Raw genomic sequence first — 14,114 nt, 5'->3', positions numbered from 1 at the left:
ACAGAATTAAGCTGCAATTAAGTCAGGCAATATCCTTCTTCCGTTCGTTCAGTGGAAACATCTGTTCCTTGAAAGAAACATTAGAGTCCCCTCATGCACACAATGTTTAAGTGTGTGTGTGTGTGTGTGTGTGTGTGTGTGTGTTTCTGCACTGCCAAATCAAGAAAAATCTTCTCAAAGTGGGGTACATAATAAAATGCATTTTTTTGATAAAGTATTTGTATACTGCCCTCTCATTAAAAAAAAAAAAATCAGCATAGCATAATAAAATCAGGGGTAAAGGTAAAGGGACCCCTGACTGTTAGGTCCAGTCGCGGACGACTCTGGGGTTGCGGCGCTCATCTCGCTTTATTGGCCGAGGGATCCGGCATACAGCTTCCGGGTCATGTGGCCAGCATGACTAAGCTGCTTCTGGCGAACCAGAGCAGCACACGAAAACACCGTTTACTTTCCCGGCAGAGCGGTACCTATTTATCTACTTGCACTTTGATGTGCTTTCTAACTGCTAGGTTGGCAGGAGCAGGGACCGAACAACGGGAGCTCATCCAGTTGCAGGGATTCGAACTGCCAACCTTCTGATCGGCAAGCCCTAGGCTCTGTGGTTTAGACCACAGCGCCAGTGGTACAAACATAGAAAAGCAAAAATCAGGAGGACGTGAAATGATACCATGCTTGGTAAGGATGTCTCTACAGCTTGTATCTCACCGCTAATTCACTGGTTATGTAAGGAGCAAATTAGGGAAGGATATTGTTATGACTTCTGAGGGATACTGTCATGACATTCCTTTGTTAGGCAGATTGCTAGATGATAGCCTAGTGCAGTCAACGAGGGCCTTGATGGACAGGTGTCAACCTTGTGTGTTACAGTTTGGTTTTTTACTAGAACCCTGAAGCCTGCTACTTTGAACCAGCTGCCAAAGAATGGTTCAGGAGAGCAAACAAAGCATGTCTCCGGACCATCACTATGTTGTTGAGGCATTCAAGAGTATACAGCCACATATTCCCCCAAAGTATCCCAATTTAACCAGGACATCCTAGATTGCCAGAAGCCGCCCTGGAATATAAATGCAGTAAATTAAATTAAATTAATTAAGAGGTTTGATGGCCATCTGTCATGGATGCTTTAGCTGAGATTCCTGCATTGCAGGAGGTTGGACTTGATGGCCCTCGGTGTCCCTTCCAACTCTACGATTCTATGATTCTAAGAGTTCAATGATAGCAAGCGAGTCCACTTTCCAAGCCCATGTCACCTTTCTGCCTTGGAGGTTTTTTATTTTGTTTTCTTGCGAAGACACGGAACATTAATTTCCCTTCCACAGACGCTCACTAGACTTGCTCCAGGTTCTATGGGCACATTTTGACCCATCCCGTTCAGTGCTGGAAATTCAGGCAGTGGTGTAGGAAGGGTGGGTCGTAGGGGGCGCTGTGCCCCGGGTTCCAGGGGAGGGGGTGACACTTGGCGGCCCCTCCTGCCACTCCCCGCTGCCCAGCACCCCGTCTGTGCTGCTCCACGGAGGGCCGGGGCAGCCCCACGAGCCGCCACTCACCCGGCGGCTCCCCCAGTCGCCGCGGGAGCAGCAGCATGGGGTGGGATGCACTGCGCATGCCCGGAGATTCCGGGCATGCACAGTGCATCTGAGTCGGCGCCACTGCTCCCGCGGTGACCGGGCGGGTTGCCGAGTGAGCAGCGACTCATGGGGCTGCCCTGTCCGTAAAGCAGCATGGACGGGGCAGCCCACAAGCCGCTGCCCACCAGGCGGCCCGCCCAGTCATTGCAGGAGCAGCAGCACTGGGCCAATGAACTGCGGAGGCTTCCTCCGCCACTGAATTCAGGCTTTCCTATTCTAGGTCAGTCTTTGTTTCCTTTGCATCACAGTCTCTTTGACCTCCTCATGCTATGTACATTATTGTTCTGAGACCAAACAGAGCGCTCCTCTCCCTGCACAGCCCACTCAACTCTCCCAATTGTCCCTCCGCTTCCATGTGTTCAGCTGTGAAACAGAACCAGATAATAAGCCAAGACTGTTCATCTTCCTTTAATTACTTTTACTGAAGACCCGCTCAAAGAAGGATTTGATATCTGTGCAAGTGTTACCGTGTGTTGTCTTTTCCAAACACATGGAAATATCAGCGGTTAAAGTCTTTTCGGCTGACCAAGAAACTGAACTGATATTACATATAAAGGTTCTCTGATCAGAGGTCACCAATGTGGTGCTCGTGAGCACCAATGTGCCCACCAGTGCCATCAGTGGTGCCCGTGAAAGATCTCAGTAAATATCACTTCAAACATCTACAATGCACAATGGGCTGTTTGCTCTTTCCAGGAAACTCTTTCCAGGAAACTCTGGGAATTGTAGCCCTGTGAGAAGAACGGGGGTCTCCTAAACACTCTCAGCACCCTGAACAAACTATTCTTTCAGGGAAGTCATGACTGTTAAAGTGGCATAATAGTACTGTAAATGTATAGTGCAGATTGGGCTGTTGTCACATTGGTGTGGCAACAAGGTTGAAGGGGAAGAAAGCACGGAGAGGATTTGCCAAAGAAACTCTAGTCTCGCCCATTTCCATCTCCCAGGTACAATGGCTGTAGCTGCACAGAGCCAGATCCCCAAGTTAAACAAACACCAACCATGTTTTTTCTTCTTCTTCTGCTGGATTCATCTTGCCAGAGGACTCTCCTCTCCTGCGCGCTCTCAGAATTCAGAATTAAATCTCGCCTGCTTCATCCAGCCAAAGATCAAGCGCTTATGTAGAATATTAAGCAAACACCCAGCCATTACCGTTATTGTTTGGGGGATATGTTTAACTAGAAAAGAAGCGCCTGGAGGGAATTGATGAGACATCCACAGCTTTCTGCACCCCATTATACAACCGTGCGCTTCTAATAATCTCTTTTCCCGAATGAAGATTACACTGTCTGGGTGAGTGAAATATCATCCGTGCAAAATTAAAAACAAACCCCCGGTTCTGCAGGGTAGCAGGCTCCACACTGGGCCCTCCTGTGCAAACACCTGCGTCCCTGATATTACCTGCTAGACAGGAGAGAGAGAGGGATGGAGCTCCAGGATTTGTTCAAATACATAAAAGAGTCATGAATATTTCATGGAGATTCTGGGGAAATATTTTTGCAAGGGTTGCCGTGCCGACTCGCTGCGTATCCCAGCTCAGCATATATTATTTGTCTCGTGCTCTCCCACGGATACTTGGCACCGTTAACAGCGTTCTGTCAAATATAATATCAGGCGGCAGGCAGTACAGAGCAGGTGCAAGATGAGCAGCGGTAGAAGAGGGGAGCTGGCCAGAGTTTCCAAACTGGACTCGAACTGGTTAGGGCAGGACACAAAGCACGCTACATACAGCTCCCAAATACACTCAGATGAAAAGAGGGACATTTCTCACTCCCTCATCAACAGACCCTCCTTGAAACACACACACCCCTTTTTTGTCATTCCCCCACGGAGCATTTCCTATCAGAAGCAAGGTAAGTGCCACAACCAACAGGACACAGCACACAGGCCCTCCATCGTCCTGAGGTAACTCCTCAGTCCCGGTTTTATTTTGTCCTCCGGTAGATTTACAAAAAGAAAAACACACACCAATGAATAAATTTTAGAAAGGGGCAAGATTAGATGCTGATGCACAAAGCATTTTTTAAAAAAACTCAGACTCCACCCGCTCCGATCCCCCTTCCTTCCTGCCCAGGGAGGCTTTGCTCTCTGCCTGTCCCATGGGGCGTTGGGGGCCGCAGCCTCCACCTTGCCCACTCTCCAGCAGCTGCTACGAGCTGCCCAAGGAAGGAGGATAGCAGTGGCAGCCACGGAGAAGCTACATCACACCCGCCACGGCCACCACCGCCACACCGGACAAGTGCTTGAAAATAAGGACACTTGGAGGGTATGCCAGGGTTGCCATGCATCTGGAATTTCCTGGGGAAATTAGCATCCGGGGGAATTTCCAAAACCTGGGGGAAATGTCTCTGTTTTTGCCAACAGAATCAGGAAGCGTGCATTTGAGTATCACTCTTTCTGTTTTTTGGGCGAATCCCCCCCCCCAAAAAAAGCTCAACAACTGTTGCGTCTGGATTTCTTTGTGTCCCTAGGGTATGCTGCCATCATCCTACTGACCATCCTGCCTGGGATTGATGGGAGTTAGTGTCCAATAGCATCTAAGAAGCACCGTATCAGCTACCTCCAATCAGTCAAATATCATCAACACGGACTGGCTCTCCAGTATTGCAGACAGAGTACATTCTCTGCCCTATCTGGAAATGCCAAGAATTGAACCTAAGACCTGCGTGGCAAGCCTGCAAGGTGCTCATGGTAGCAAACATGGGTCACAGTCACACCATACATGTAAGGCACAGTGGCACCACCAGTCATGACTTCCCCCAAGGAATTCTGGGAACTTTAGGGGTGCTGAGAGTTCTTAGGGGACCCCCTATTCCCCGCTCAGAGTTCCCTGTGATTGGTTGTTAAACCATTCTGGGAATTGTAGCTCTGGGAGGGGAATAGGGGGTCCCCTAAGAACTCTCAGTGCCCTTAACCAGCTTCAGCTCCCAGAATTCTTTGGGGGGGAGCCATGATTGTTTAAAGTGTAGATTGTGTTTTGAATGCATGGTGTGAATGTGGCCATGGTTCTCTGTCTCCCCGGTTTTTAACTTCGCAACAACCCTCTTAGGGCTGGGAGACTGACTAGCTCAAGGTCGCCCAGTGAAGATTTGAACTTTGATCCTAAACCGACACACTAACAAAGCCTTCTTGATTCTTTCCAATGGAATTGCCAAATAGAAGGTTCAGAGAAAAAGATGGGCTGGAGAAGGGAATTGGCTTTGACAGAACCAGACAGCTGTGGAGACCACAAGGCTTCAGAGCATGTTATTACCAGCCCCCTGTCATCATAAATACACGCATTATCTTTCTTATTTTAAGCCGGGTGCCTATTTCCAAACGTCCAGTAAGGCTCCCACTCAGATATAACTATTTGTCATCCTCTCTCTGCCACCATTATTGTGCTATAAAATGGAAATAAAAATCTCAGAAATGGTGTTATCAAAATGCGTAGGTGCCATGAATATTAACTCGGTAATTGCATTTCCCCTTCCCCACGCAATCGTCTCGAAACAGAAGCACCAACAGTCTCAAGCAAGGAGAAATTCGGAACCAGCCACTCAGGGCCACATAATTTCAGATGGAAAGTGAGTTTACCTTTCTATGAACTACAGCCTGTCAAGTTTCCAGCTCTTTCTAATCTATTATTTAATTACAGAAGCTACAAAGGCTCAAGTGTAGCTGCAGGATTCCCTCCCAGAGGCTCAACAAGATCTTTTTTTTTATCATTTGAAGACGAAAACTTTCAAGTGCAGGTGGGGGGAAATTCCACTTACCCTTTTGCAGTCAAACAGGGACTTTTCATTGGCCAAAGAGTTGAAAGGGGAGGTCTGGAACAGAAAATATGGAAATTCTTTTACAACTTGTCTTAAGACCCTTTTTCAGAAACACGTTGTTATTACAAAACGCAGTGAAAGCGGCAGGGCATTTGAGAACGTAATATCCAACAAATGCAGAAAAAGGTCACAATTTCAGTGACTTCTTTTTAAAAATCACAACAATAATGTTATTTACAAAAACCCATCTTGTCCGGCATTCTGTTCTATGGGTGAATGGTAAATGCATCGTCTTTACAGGGAACAGTCCTCTGCTTGAAGTGAGTGAAAGGGGAGAAATCTGATTCAGTTTGAGCTTTAAAGGTGAGCTCAGCCAATTTGCCCTTCCCGAAACAAGATGCAAACTGAAATACAGCTGTCCTTTAAAATTCACACACCTCTGAATTTTGCAATGCAGTTCTTTGGTCAAGTCATGTGCACAAGATGCATATATTAGTGTAAAGCGTGCATATAAATGCCTATATTGGCAAAAATACATACAAAGATGCACTATTTAGAGGAAATAACTTTTTTTTTTAAGGTGCATGTTAGGGTGGAAATGCACACACAAATGAGTATATTAGGGGGGAAATTCCACTTTGGTGATGACAAAGAGCAGAGCTGTGGGGAAACTCAAATTAAAAAAACAGAGATAACGGAGATGTAAGTGGGAAAGACCCACTGGCGGAGGAACGGGAGTGCGGAGGGAGTGGACTGCCCCCGGCACCACTATTCTGGTAGGGTGCCATCGCGGCGGGGGCCCCCCAGACATGCACCGCACACACCCCCACGCGCCGGGCACCACACCTCGCAGGTGGCGTACCACACCCTGGGGATGTGCACCACGTCCCTGCAGGCAGGGTGCCATGCCCCCAGAATGCACAACACGCCCCCCCGAGGGCGCCAGCCATGTCTGCTCTCCGCCCCCAGTAGCGGAGCATGCAGCTTCACCACTGGAAAGACCCCCATTAGCTTGTGCAAAACAGCTCTCACTGCAGGTTCACACTCCAGTCTTACTTCATATTCAGACAGAACATCTTCAGTGAAGGATAGTTGGCCCCAGTGAATATATGATGTTTTTTCCCTTTATGGCTTTGATTTCTAGGCTACCACTAAAACGAGGCTGCATTTCAAGCTGCTTTTTAAACTGTATTCTCACTTATATTTTAATCAACTGTTTTTCTTTTGTTTTGTTTTCTTTTTTTCTTTAGTTTTTACTGTTTTTTGTTTTAATGTATTTATATTCAGTGTTAGCCGCCCTGAGCCCAGTCTTGGCCAGGGAGGGCGGGGTAGAAATAAAATGTATTATTATTATTATTATTATTATTATTATTATGCTAAGTCAAGGAGAGTGAAAATGTTTCTGAGGTCAGCTCTCCCCATTTCTTCATTCTGGGGACACAGGGCTTTTTCGCATTAAACCCATGCCAACACTTCTATGCTCATCCAAGGGTAAGCACAGCTACCTGCAATGTCCTATTTACAAATGACTTAAAAAGCATTCTTGTGAAACAGCCTGCAGGAGGCCAGCCATAAAATTGAGCATACACAGTAAAAGCAGCTTTAAGTGGTTTGGTTTTGACACAGAAAAAAACATCAATGTGCTGCTTTTAAGTCTTCCAGCAAGCCTCTCACAATAGGAACCTCTCTGTCCTACAATCAAATGCAGCACCAAGAACTTCAAGCACAGACAAAATTCATAAGCTGCAATCCAGCTGTTCTTGTGTGCACAGAGAGGATCCAAAGTGTGCATAGAGCTTTGTGCGCGCAGAGGCGATTGGAGGTGCTTCAATGTCAGAAACAGCCCTGTGCACATTGATGCGCATAGATCTGCTTCTGACATCTAAGAACATAAGAAGTGCCTGCTGGACCAGGGCAGTGACCCATCTAGTCCAGCATTGTGTTCCCAGAGTAGCCAACCAGATTCCCATGGGAAGCATGCAATGAGAATCCGAGCACAACAATAATCTCCCAGTGTGGTGTAGTGGTTAAGAGCAGTGGACTCGTAATCTGGTGAACCGGGTTCGCGTCCCTGCTCCTCCGCATGCAGCTGCTGGGTGACCTTGGGCTAGTCACACTTCTTTGAAGTCTCTCAGCCCCCACTCACCTCACAGAGTGTTTGTTGTGGGGGAGGAAGGGAAAAGGAGATTGTTAGCTGCTTTGAGACTCCTTGTTGTTGTTGTTCAGTCGTTCAGTCGTGTCCAACTCTTCGTGACCCCATGGACCAGAGCACGCCAGGCACGCCTATCCTTCACTGCCTCTCGCAGTTTGGCCAAACTCATGTTAGTAGCTTTGAGAACACTGTCCAACCATCTCATCCTCTGTCGTCCCCTTCTCCTTGTGTCCTCCATCTTTCCCAACATCAGGGTCTTTTCCAGGGAGTCTTCCCTTCTCATGATGTGGCCAAAGTACTGGAGCCTCAACTTCAGGATCTGTCCTTCTAGTGAGCACTCAGGGCTGATTTCTTTAAGAATGGATAGGTTTGATCTTCTTGCAGTCCATGGAACTCTCAAGAGTCTCCTCCAACACCATAATTCAAAAGCATCAATTCTTCGGTGATCAGCCTTCTTTATGGTCCAGCTCTCACTTCCGTACATTACTACTGGAAAAACCATAGCTTTAACTATACGGACCTTTGTCGGCAGGGTGATGTCTTTGCTTTTTAAGATCCTGTCTAGGTTTGTCATTGCTTTTCTCCCAAGAAGCAGGCGTCTTCTAATTTCGTGACTGCTGTCACCATCTGCAGTGATCATGGAACCCAAGAAAGTGAAATCTCTCACTGCCTCCATTTCTTCCCCTTCTATTTGCCAGGAGGTGATGGGACTAGTGGCCATGATCTTAGTTTTTTTGATGTTGAGCTTCAGACCATATTTTGCACTCTCCTCTTTCACCCTCATTAAAAGGTTCTTTAATTCCTCCTCACTTTCTGCCATCAAGGTTGTATCATCAACGTATCTGAGGTTGTTGAGACTCCTTAGAGTAGTGATAAAGTGGGATATCAAATCCAAATTCCTCTTCTTCTTCTTCTTCTTCTTCTTCTTCTTCTTCTTCTTCTTCTGAAATTTCTAGCAACTGGTATTCAGAGACATAAACTACTTCCAACAATGGAGGGAGAACATCAGCCATTGGTAGCCTGATCTCCCATGAATTTGTCTCATCCTCTTTTAAAGTTGGTGGCCATCACTCCCTGTTATGAAAGGGTATTTAGATGAACAAGGAAGCTGTGGGCATTGGATTTTTCAGCAAACTTTGGGTAAGAATGATTGCCCTTGAGTGAAATGGAAACTCAGACCCAAATTCAATAGCTGACCTAAGTCACTCTTCTGTAGTAGTTAGATAAGACTAGAAAGACACAGGTTTAAGTCCTCAGTCAGCCCTGAATCTTGCTTTGGGACCTTGAGCAAGTTACTCTTTCTCAAGTTTTGCTACCTCAAAGGGTTGTTGACCTTCTTGGAAGAAAAGTATTGTATAAAATACAGTCATCTTCTCTACAGCTGACATTCAGGTATGACCGTGTAAGCAAAATACCTTCATCCATGCAGAAGAGGGAGGTATCAGCAAGACTTTGCAGAAACCCACCAACCTACAGGCCCTTCCTATTTCTCTCAGGACCCGCTAATACTAGGAATATTAATCGTGCAGAGAGCTCACGGAATGTTCCAGCGGGATTTATATTGCTGACTAACGGCCATCATCTGGCTTCCATTTAGTTAATGAACGTTTGGAGAACTCTCCGATAATTACAGAGAAAGTGGATGGGCTATAATGCAAACCGTCGAAAGGATCACATTCTCTTACTTCTTCATTTAATGCTAAATTCCTCTAATTGCTCCACTTAATTGCAGGGCAATATTTACTCAACAGGGAGAAAGGACCTCGCCAGCAGGAGAGGCGGTATGGCTTTCTGAATGGGAATCAAAACTTTGAAATCTTCTATTCATTTAAATACAAAGAAACAAAAACATCACTGGCGTGCTCTGGTCCATGGGGTCATGAAGAGTCGGACACAACTGAACGACTGAACAACAACAATGATATTCAGGGCCAAACAGATCTTTTACTGTTAGGGTGGGGGAGTCTAAATGGCACCCACCCTGTGCTTTTGAGTAAGTCTTGTTCCTGCCGACTTAGGAGTCCAACAATGAGACTATCCTGATAGATGAATTCATCTAATGGGGAACAATTATCTGTCTCCCATTTTGCTGCCTTTAATGATACTCAAAGTCTACTGTCTCCTCCGCTTCCTCCACAGCTGGTCTATGTCCGATTACAGGTATACATTTAGCATGGAGCAAGGTGAGAAATGTCAGGATATGAGACAGAATATGACTGTCTAGGCTTTTCTATAGGGTCCTCAACACCCTCTATGTGGCAACACCCATTTTTTGCCACACCCACCACAGACATGTAGCCCCCAGAAAGTGAATGCAGCCCTCAAGCCAAAGCAGATGTACCATGAATATGTGAACCTGGAGTCCTGATTTAAAACAGTGGTGAGTTACCAAACAAGTCAGCTTCATAATCCATGGTTTGCAGTGGGCTTCTTAACCACTAACCATTGTTGGCTGTGAGCTGGGTATCCTGGATCACATCTACGCTGAGATCCTTTGAAACTGAAAGCAGAAGACCTCCTTGGGGCCATGAGGGAGGAGGGGAGGGGAGAGGAAAGCCAGCAACCCCCATGGCTCAACTTGGCTTTTCTGAGGCTTATCCACACAGCACTAACTCATGCAAGAGAGGCATGTAAAGTAAGGTTACCAGATGTCCCTGTTTCCCAGGGACAGTCCCCAGATTTACAAATCAGTCCCCGGACAAAACCCATTGAGGTTGAAAAGTGTCCCCGGATTCATTGAAAAAAATCTGGTAACCTTAATGTAAAGAGGGTCATTGGCACATGAACCAGCACTGTAGTGGCTTACCGGCAGTGAGAAGGGAGCTAGGAGGCCAACATCCAAAAAACCAAAGTGCTGCACCAACAAGAACAAAGCAACCCCACTACAGCGCCACGAATCCAACCCAATGGTGTAACGCTGGAAAACATTGATCACTTATCCTACCTAGGCAGATTTCAGCTCTGACATAGATTTCAGCTCTGACATAGCAGGCAGGAGACAGCTTCTTCATGTAACACTCTTTATTCAGACAAACAGGACCGGGGAACTGAGGAGAGGGATGCTACATTTATAGGGACAGAAAGACTGGCTAGAAAGGATACATTTTGGAGGGAACAATCTTAAGCAATCACAAAGCTGCCTTTTGGTGGAAACCAATAAGACTGAGGATCCAAATGCAGCAACTTGAATGAACCAATAGTAGCTGTTCCTTCTGGAACAGGAAGGCAGTTACTTTCCCCTAATGTGAATACAGACAATAGTAATACATATATGATAACCCTTGAATCAATACACAACACTTGTTTACAAAGCTATTGTACTACCAACCTTACTATATGCTTGTGAAACATGGACCACTTATAAATGCCATCTCCAACTCCTTGAGAGATTCTATCAACAGTGTCTCTGAAAAATCTTACACATCACTTGGGAAGACAGGCGAACTAATATCAGTGTACTGGAAGAAGCAAAGATCACCACTGTTGAAGCAATGATTCTTCAACATCAACTTCGTTGGACTGGTCATGTTGTGCAGATGCCTGATTATTGTCTTCCAAAGCAACTACTCTATTCCAAATTTAAAAATGGAAAGTGTAATGCTGGTGGTCAACAAAAGAGGTTAAAAACTGTCTCAAGGCAAATCTTTAAAAATGTAGAATAAACACCGACAACTGGGAAACATTGGCCTGCAAGCACTCCAGTTGGAGAACAGCTTTTACCAAAGGTGTCATGGGCTTTGAAGACACTCAAACTCATGACACAAGGGAGAAACATGCTAAAAGGAAGGCACACTTGGCAAATCCACACCATGATCAACTCCCACCCGGAAACCAATGTCCCCACTGTGGAAGGACGTGTGGATCCAGAATTGGCCTCCACAGTCACTTACGGACTCATTGTTAAAACTGTGTTTATGGAAGACAATCTTACTCAGCTACGAGTGATAGAAGAAGAAGAAGAAGAAGAAGAAGAAGAAGAAGAAGAAGAAGAAGAAGAAGAAGAAAAGAAGACTGTGTGGATGTGCTGGTGGGAGCACCATTCCTTTTCACCTCAGGCCACAAAGTGGGTTGGGCTCCCCCTGCGCCCACACAGTGTTGACTTCTCCATAATGAAAAGTGGGTAAAGTTGCACTGTGAATTGCAGAATCCTCCAACAGTTGCAGAATCTCTTCCACTTCAGCTTCAAAGTTATCATTTGGGCATTTGCTACCAAGTTCTGCACCTTGCCCAATGCTTGGAGGGCCACCGCAGCAGCTCTCCTGCTCACAACGTGCAGCAATTTTACAGAAATACTCAGCTCCTTGTTATTTAATGTTGCAAGGCAGGTAGGAAGAGTTGCATATGAGCTTTGCCATTGATTTATCCAGAGGTATTCTCCTCATGTATAGATTTCCGCCCAAGGAACTGCTGTTTAGTTTTCAAGGCAAAGGTAGCTGTGCTCGCGCCAAGAGCAAACGAAATTCACCCTCCAATCAATAGCAGTTCAGGCATTAGTGACTTTCCAAACTGAAAACAGCACAACATTTTATCAGTCATGCCTGGGTGTGCTATATATCTGCTCAGAACACACAAACACACACACACACACACTCCTTCCAATATTATTCTCTGGTACACAAAGTGCCCCGTTTCAACTAAACTTCAAAATGGCAAATCCTATTACATCACAGATTAAACTAGACTCCGCCAGGACCTGAGGATCAGAATAAAAGGATTACGTAAGGCTCACACAGCTGTAAAATGCCCAAGAGAACACGGAGGCCTTTTTCCTGATTGCACTCAAGAGAATAAAAAGATCTGAACTGTTTACTTGCCTAGAGTTTCTTCTTTATGCCTCAAAATAGCTGCAGTTGTAGATGTTTCAAGGGAATAATTGCTTGCGCTCAGAAAACCATTATCCCCATCCACTACCCCACCCAACTCATTTGTATATCTGTTTCACATTATATTTCCTGTCCTCTGAATCACAGAGTTGGAAGGAATCCCCAAGGGTCATCTAGTCCAACCCCCTGCAATGCAGGAATCTCAGCTAAAGGATACTTGACAGATGGCTGTCCAACCTCTGCTTTAAAACCTCCAAGGAAGGAGAGTCCACCACCTGCCGAGGAAGTCAGTTCCACTGTCATACAGCTCTTAGTGTCATAAAGTTCTTCCTGATGTTGAGTTGGAATCTCTTTTCTTGTAACTTGAAGCCATGGGTTCAAGTCCTACCCTCCGGAGCAGGAGAAAACAAGCTTGCTGCGTCTTCCATGTGACAGCCCTTGAGATATGTGAAGATATCCTCTCAACCTCCTCTTTTCTCCAACTCCCTCAATGTTCCTCATAAGGCTTGGTTTCCAGACCCTGAAGGAGTGTCCCCACTCCCATCATTCAGCCCGTACTCTGAGGTCCAGCGCCAAGGAGCTTTGGGCGGTTCCCTCACTGCAAGAAGTGAGGTTACAGGGAACCAGGCAGAGGGCCTTCTCAGTGGTGGTGACCGCCCTGTGGAACGCCCTCCCATCAGATGTCAAGGAAATAAACAACTATCTGACTTTTAGAAGACATCTGAAGGCAGCCCAATTTTTAGCCAAAGGCGAACGCTAAAAATTAGAAGACCCGGCTTAAAGAAACACCTATAGTGGGAAAGGAGCAACAACTGGGGAAACTGCAAAGAAAGTAAAACCCACTTTCCTGCTCTGCTTTTGCTGCTGCTCTCCCTGAAAGGAGGAGAGAGATGCTGGGCCATCCCTGGACCACCATGGAGGACCCCCCCCCCTGCTGATTTATAGCAGCTGCCCATGTTACTGGGCTTCTTGGTTTGATGGGAAGATTTTTATTTTTTGGGTGGGAGTTAGAGAGGGGGTTTAATTTTTTTTTAATCTGTTATTTAGTGGGCGGGAACATTGTTTTGTTTGCTGCTTGCATCCTGCAAAGTTTTCCATTACTGTTAGGGGTGGGGCTGGCACTTGAGTTTTTGTATTCCCAATATATGGTATTGAATATTAATGTGTTCTATGATTCCTAACCCTGTTTTCTACGGTACAGTGGTATCTCGGGTTAAGAACTTAATTCGTTCTGGAGGTCTATTCTTAACCTGAAATTGTTCTTAACCCGAGGTACCACTTTAGCTAATGGGGCCTCCCCCTGCCACCGCGTCGCCACCGCGCGATTTCTGTTCTCATCCTGAAACAAAGTTCTTAACCCGAGGTACTATTTCTGGGTTAGCAGAGTCTGTAACCTGAAGCATCTGTAACCTGAAGCGTCTGTAACCCGAGGTTCCACTGTATAATGATTTGTGCATATATATTTAAGTTGCTTGGCGACCCTTTGGGTGACAAGCGATGGAGAAGTTTAATAAACAAATACCGTAATAATAAATGTGAATTTTAGGGTAACTGCACTAGAGATGACAGCACTGCTCAGCATAAAATTGATTCTCTGAGGTTGGCCTGAAACATTAACCAGCAAAGGTTCCCTGGGACTATGACAGCAATCTTGGCTGGACTTGTACTGAAGGACAGAGGAACTCCCTGAAACATGATTCTGTATTTACTGGTGGGCAGAAGTATTAGCCATTAAGGTCACCTCTTTTGCATACAT

At 45.9% G+C, this 14,114-nt stretch overlaps 1 protein-coding gene across 1 annotated transcript in view; it reads right to left on the bottom strand.

Annotated features, from left to right (window-relative positions):
* The window catches only part of LOC117053220 (ras-GEF domain-containing family member 1B), a 231,920-nt gene that overhangs the window by 187,331 nt on the left and 30,475 nt on the right, over nt 1-14,114 (bottom strand). Inside the window, exon 3 of the mRNA XM_033160805.1 lies at nt 5,384-5,437. Coding sequence (XP_033016696.1) covers nt 5,384-5,437 — 54 coding nt within the window. The remainder of the gene's footprint in view (nt 1-5,383; nt 5,438-14,114) is intronic.

This window comes from Lacerta agilis, chromosome 9, assembly GCF_009819535.1.
Source record: "Lacerta agilis isolate rLacAgi1 chromosome 9, rLacAgi1.pri, whole genome shotgun sequence".
Taxonomy (NCBI): Eukaryota; Metazoa; Chordata; class Lepidosauria; order Squamata; family Lacertidae; genus Lacerta; species Lacerta agilis.
The sequence above is the reverse complement of the archived record's forward strand: the minus strand, read 5'-3'. Positions and strand labels throughout refer to the sequence as shown.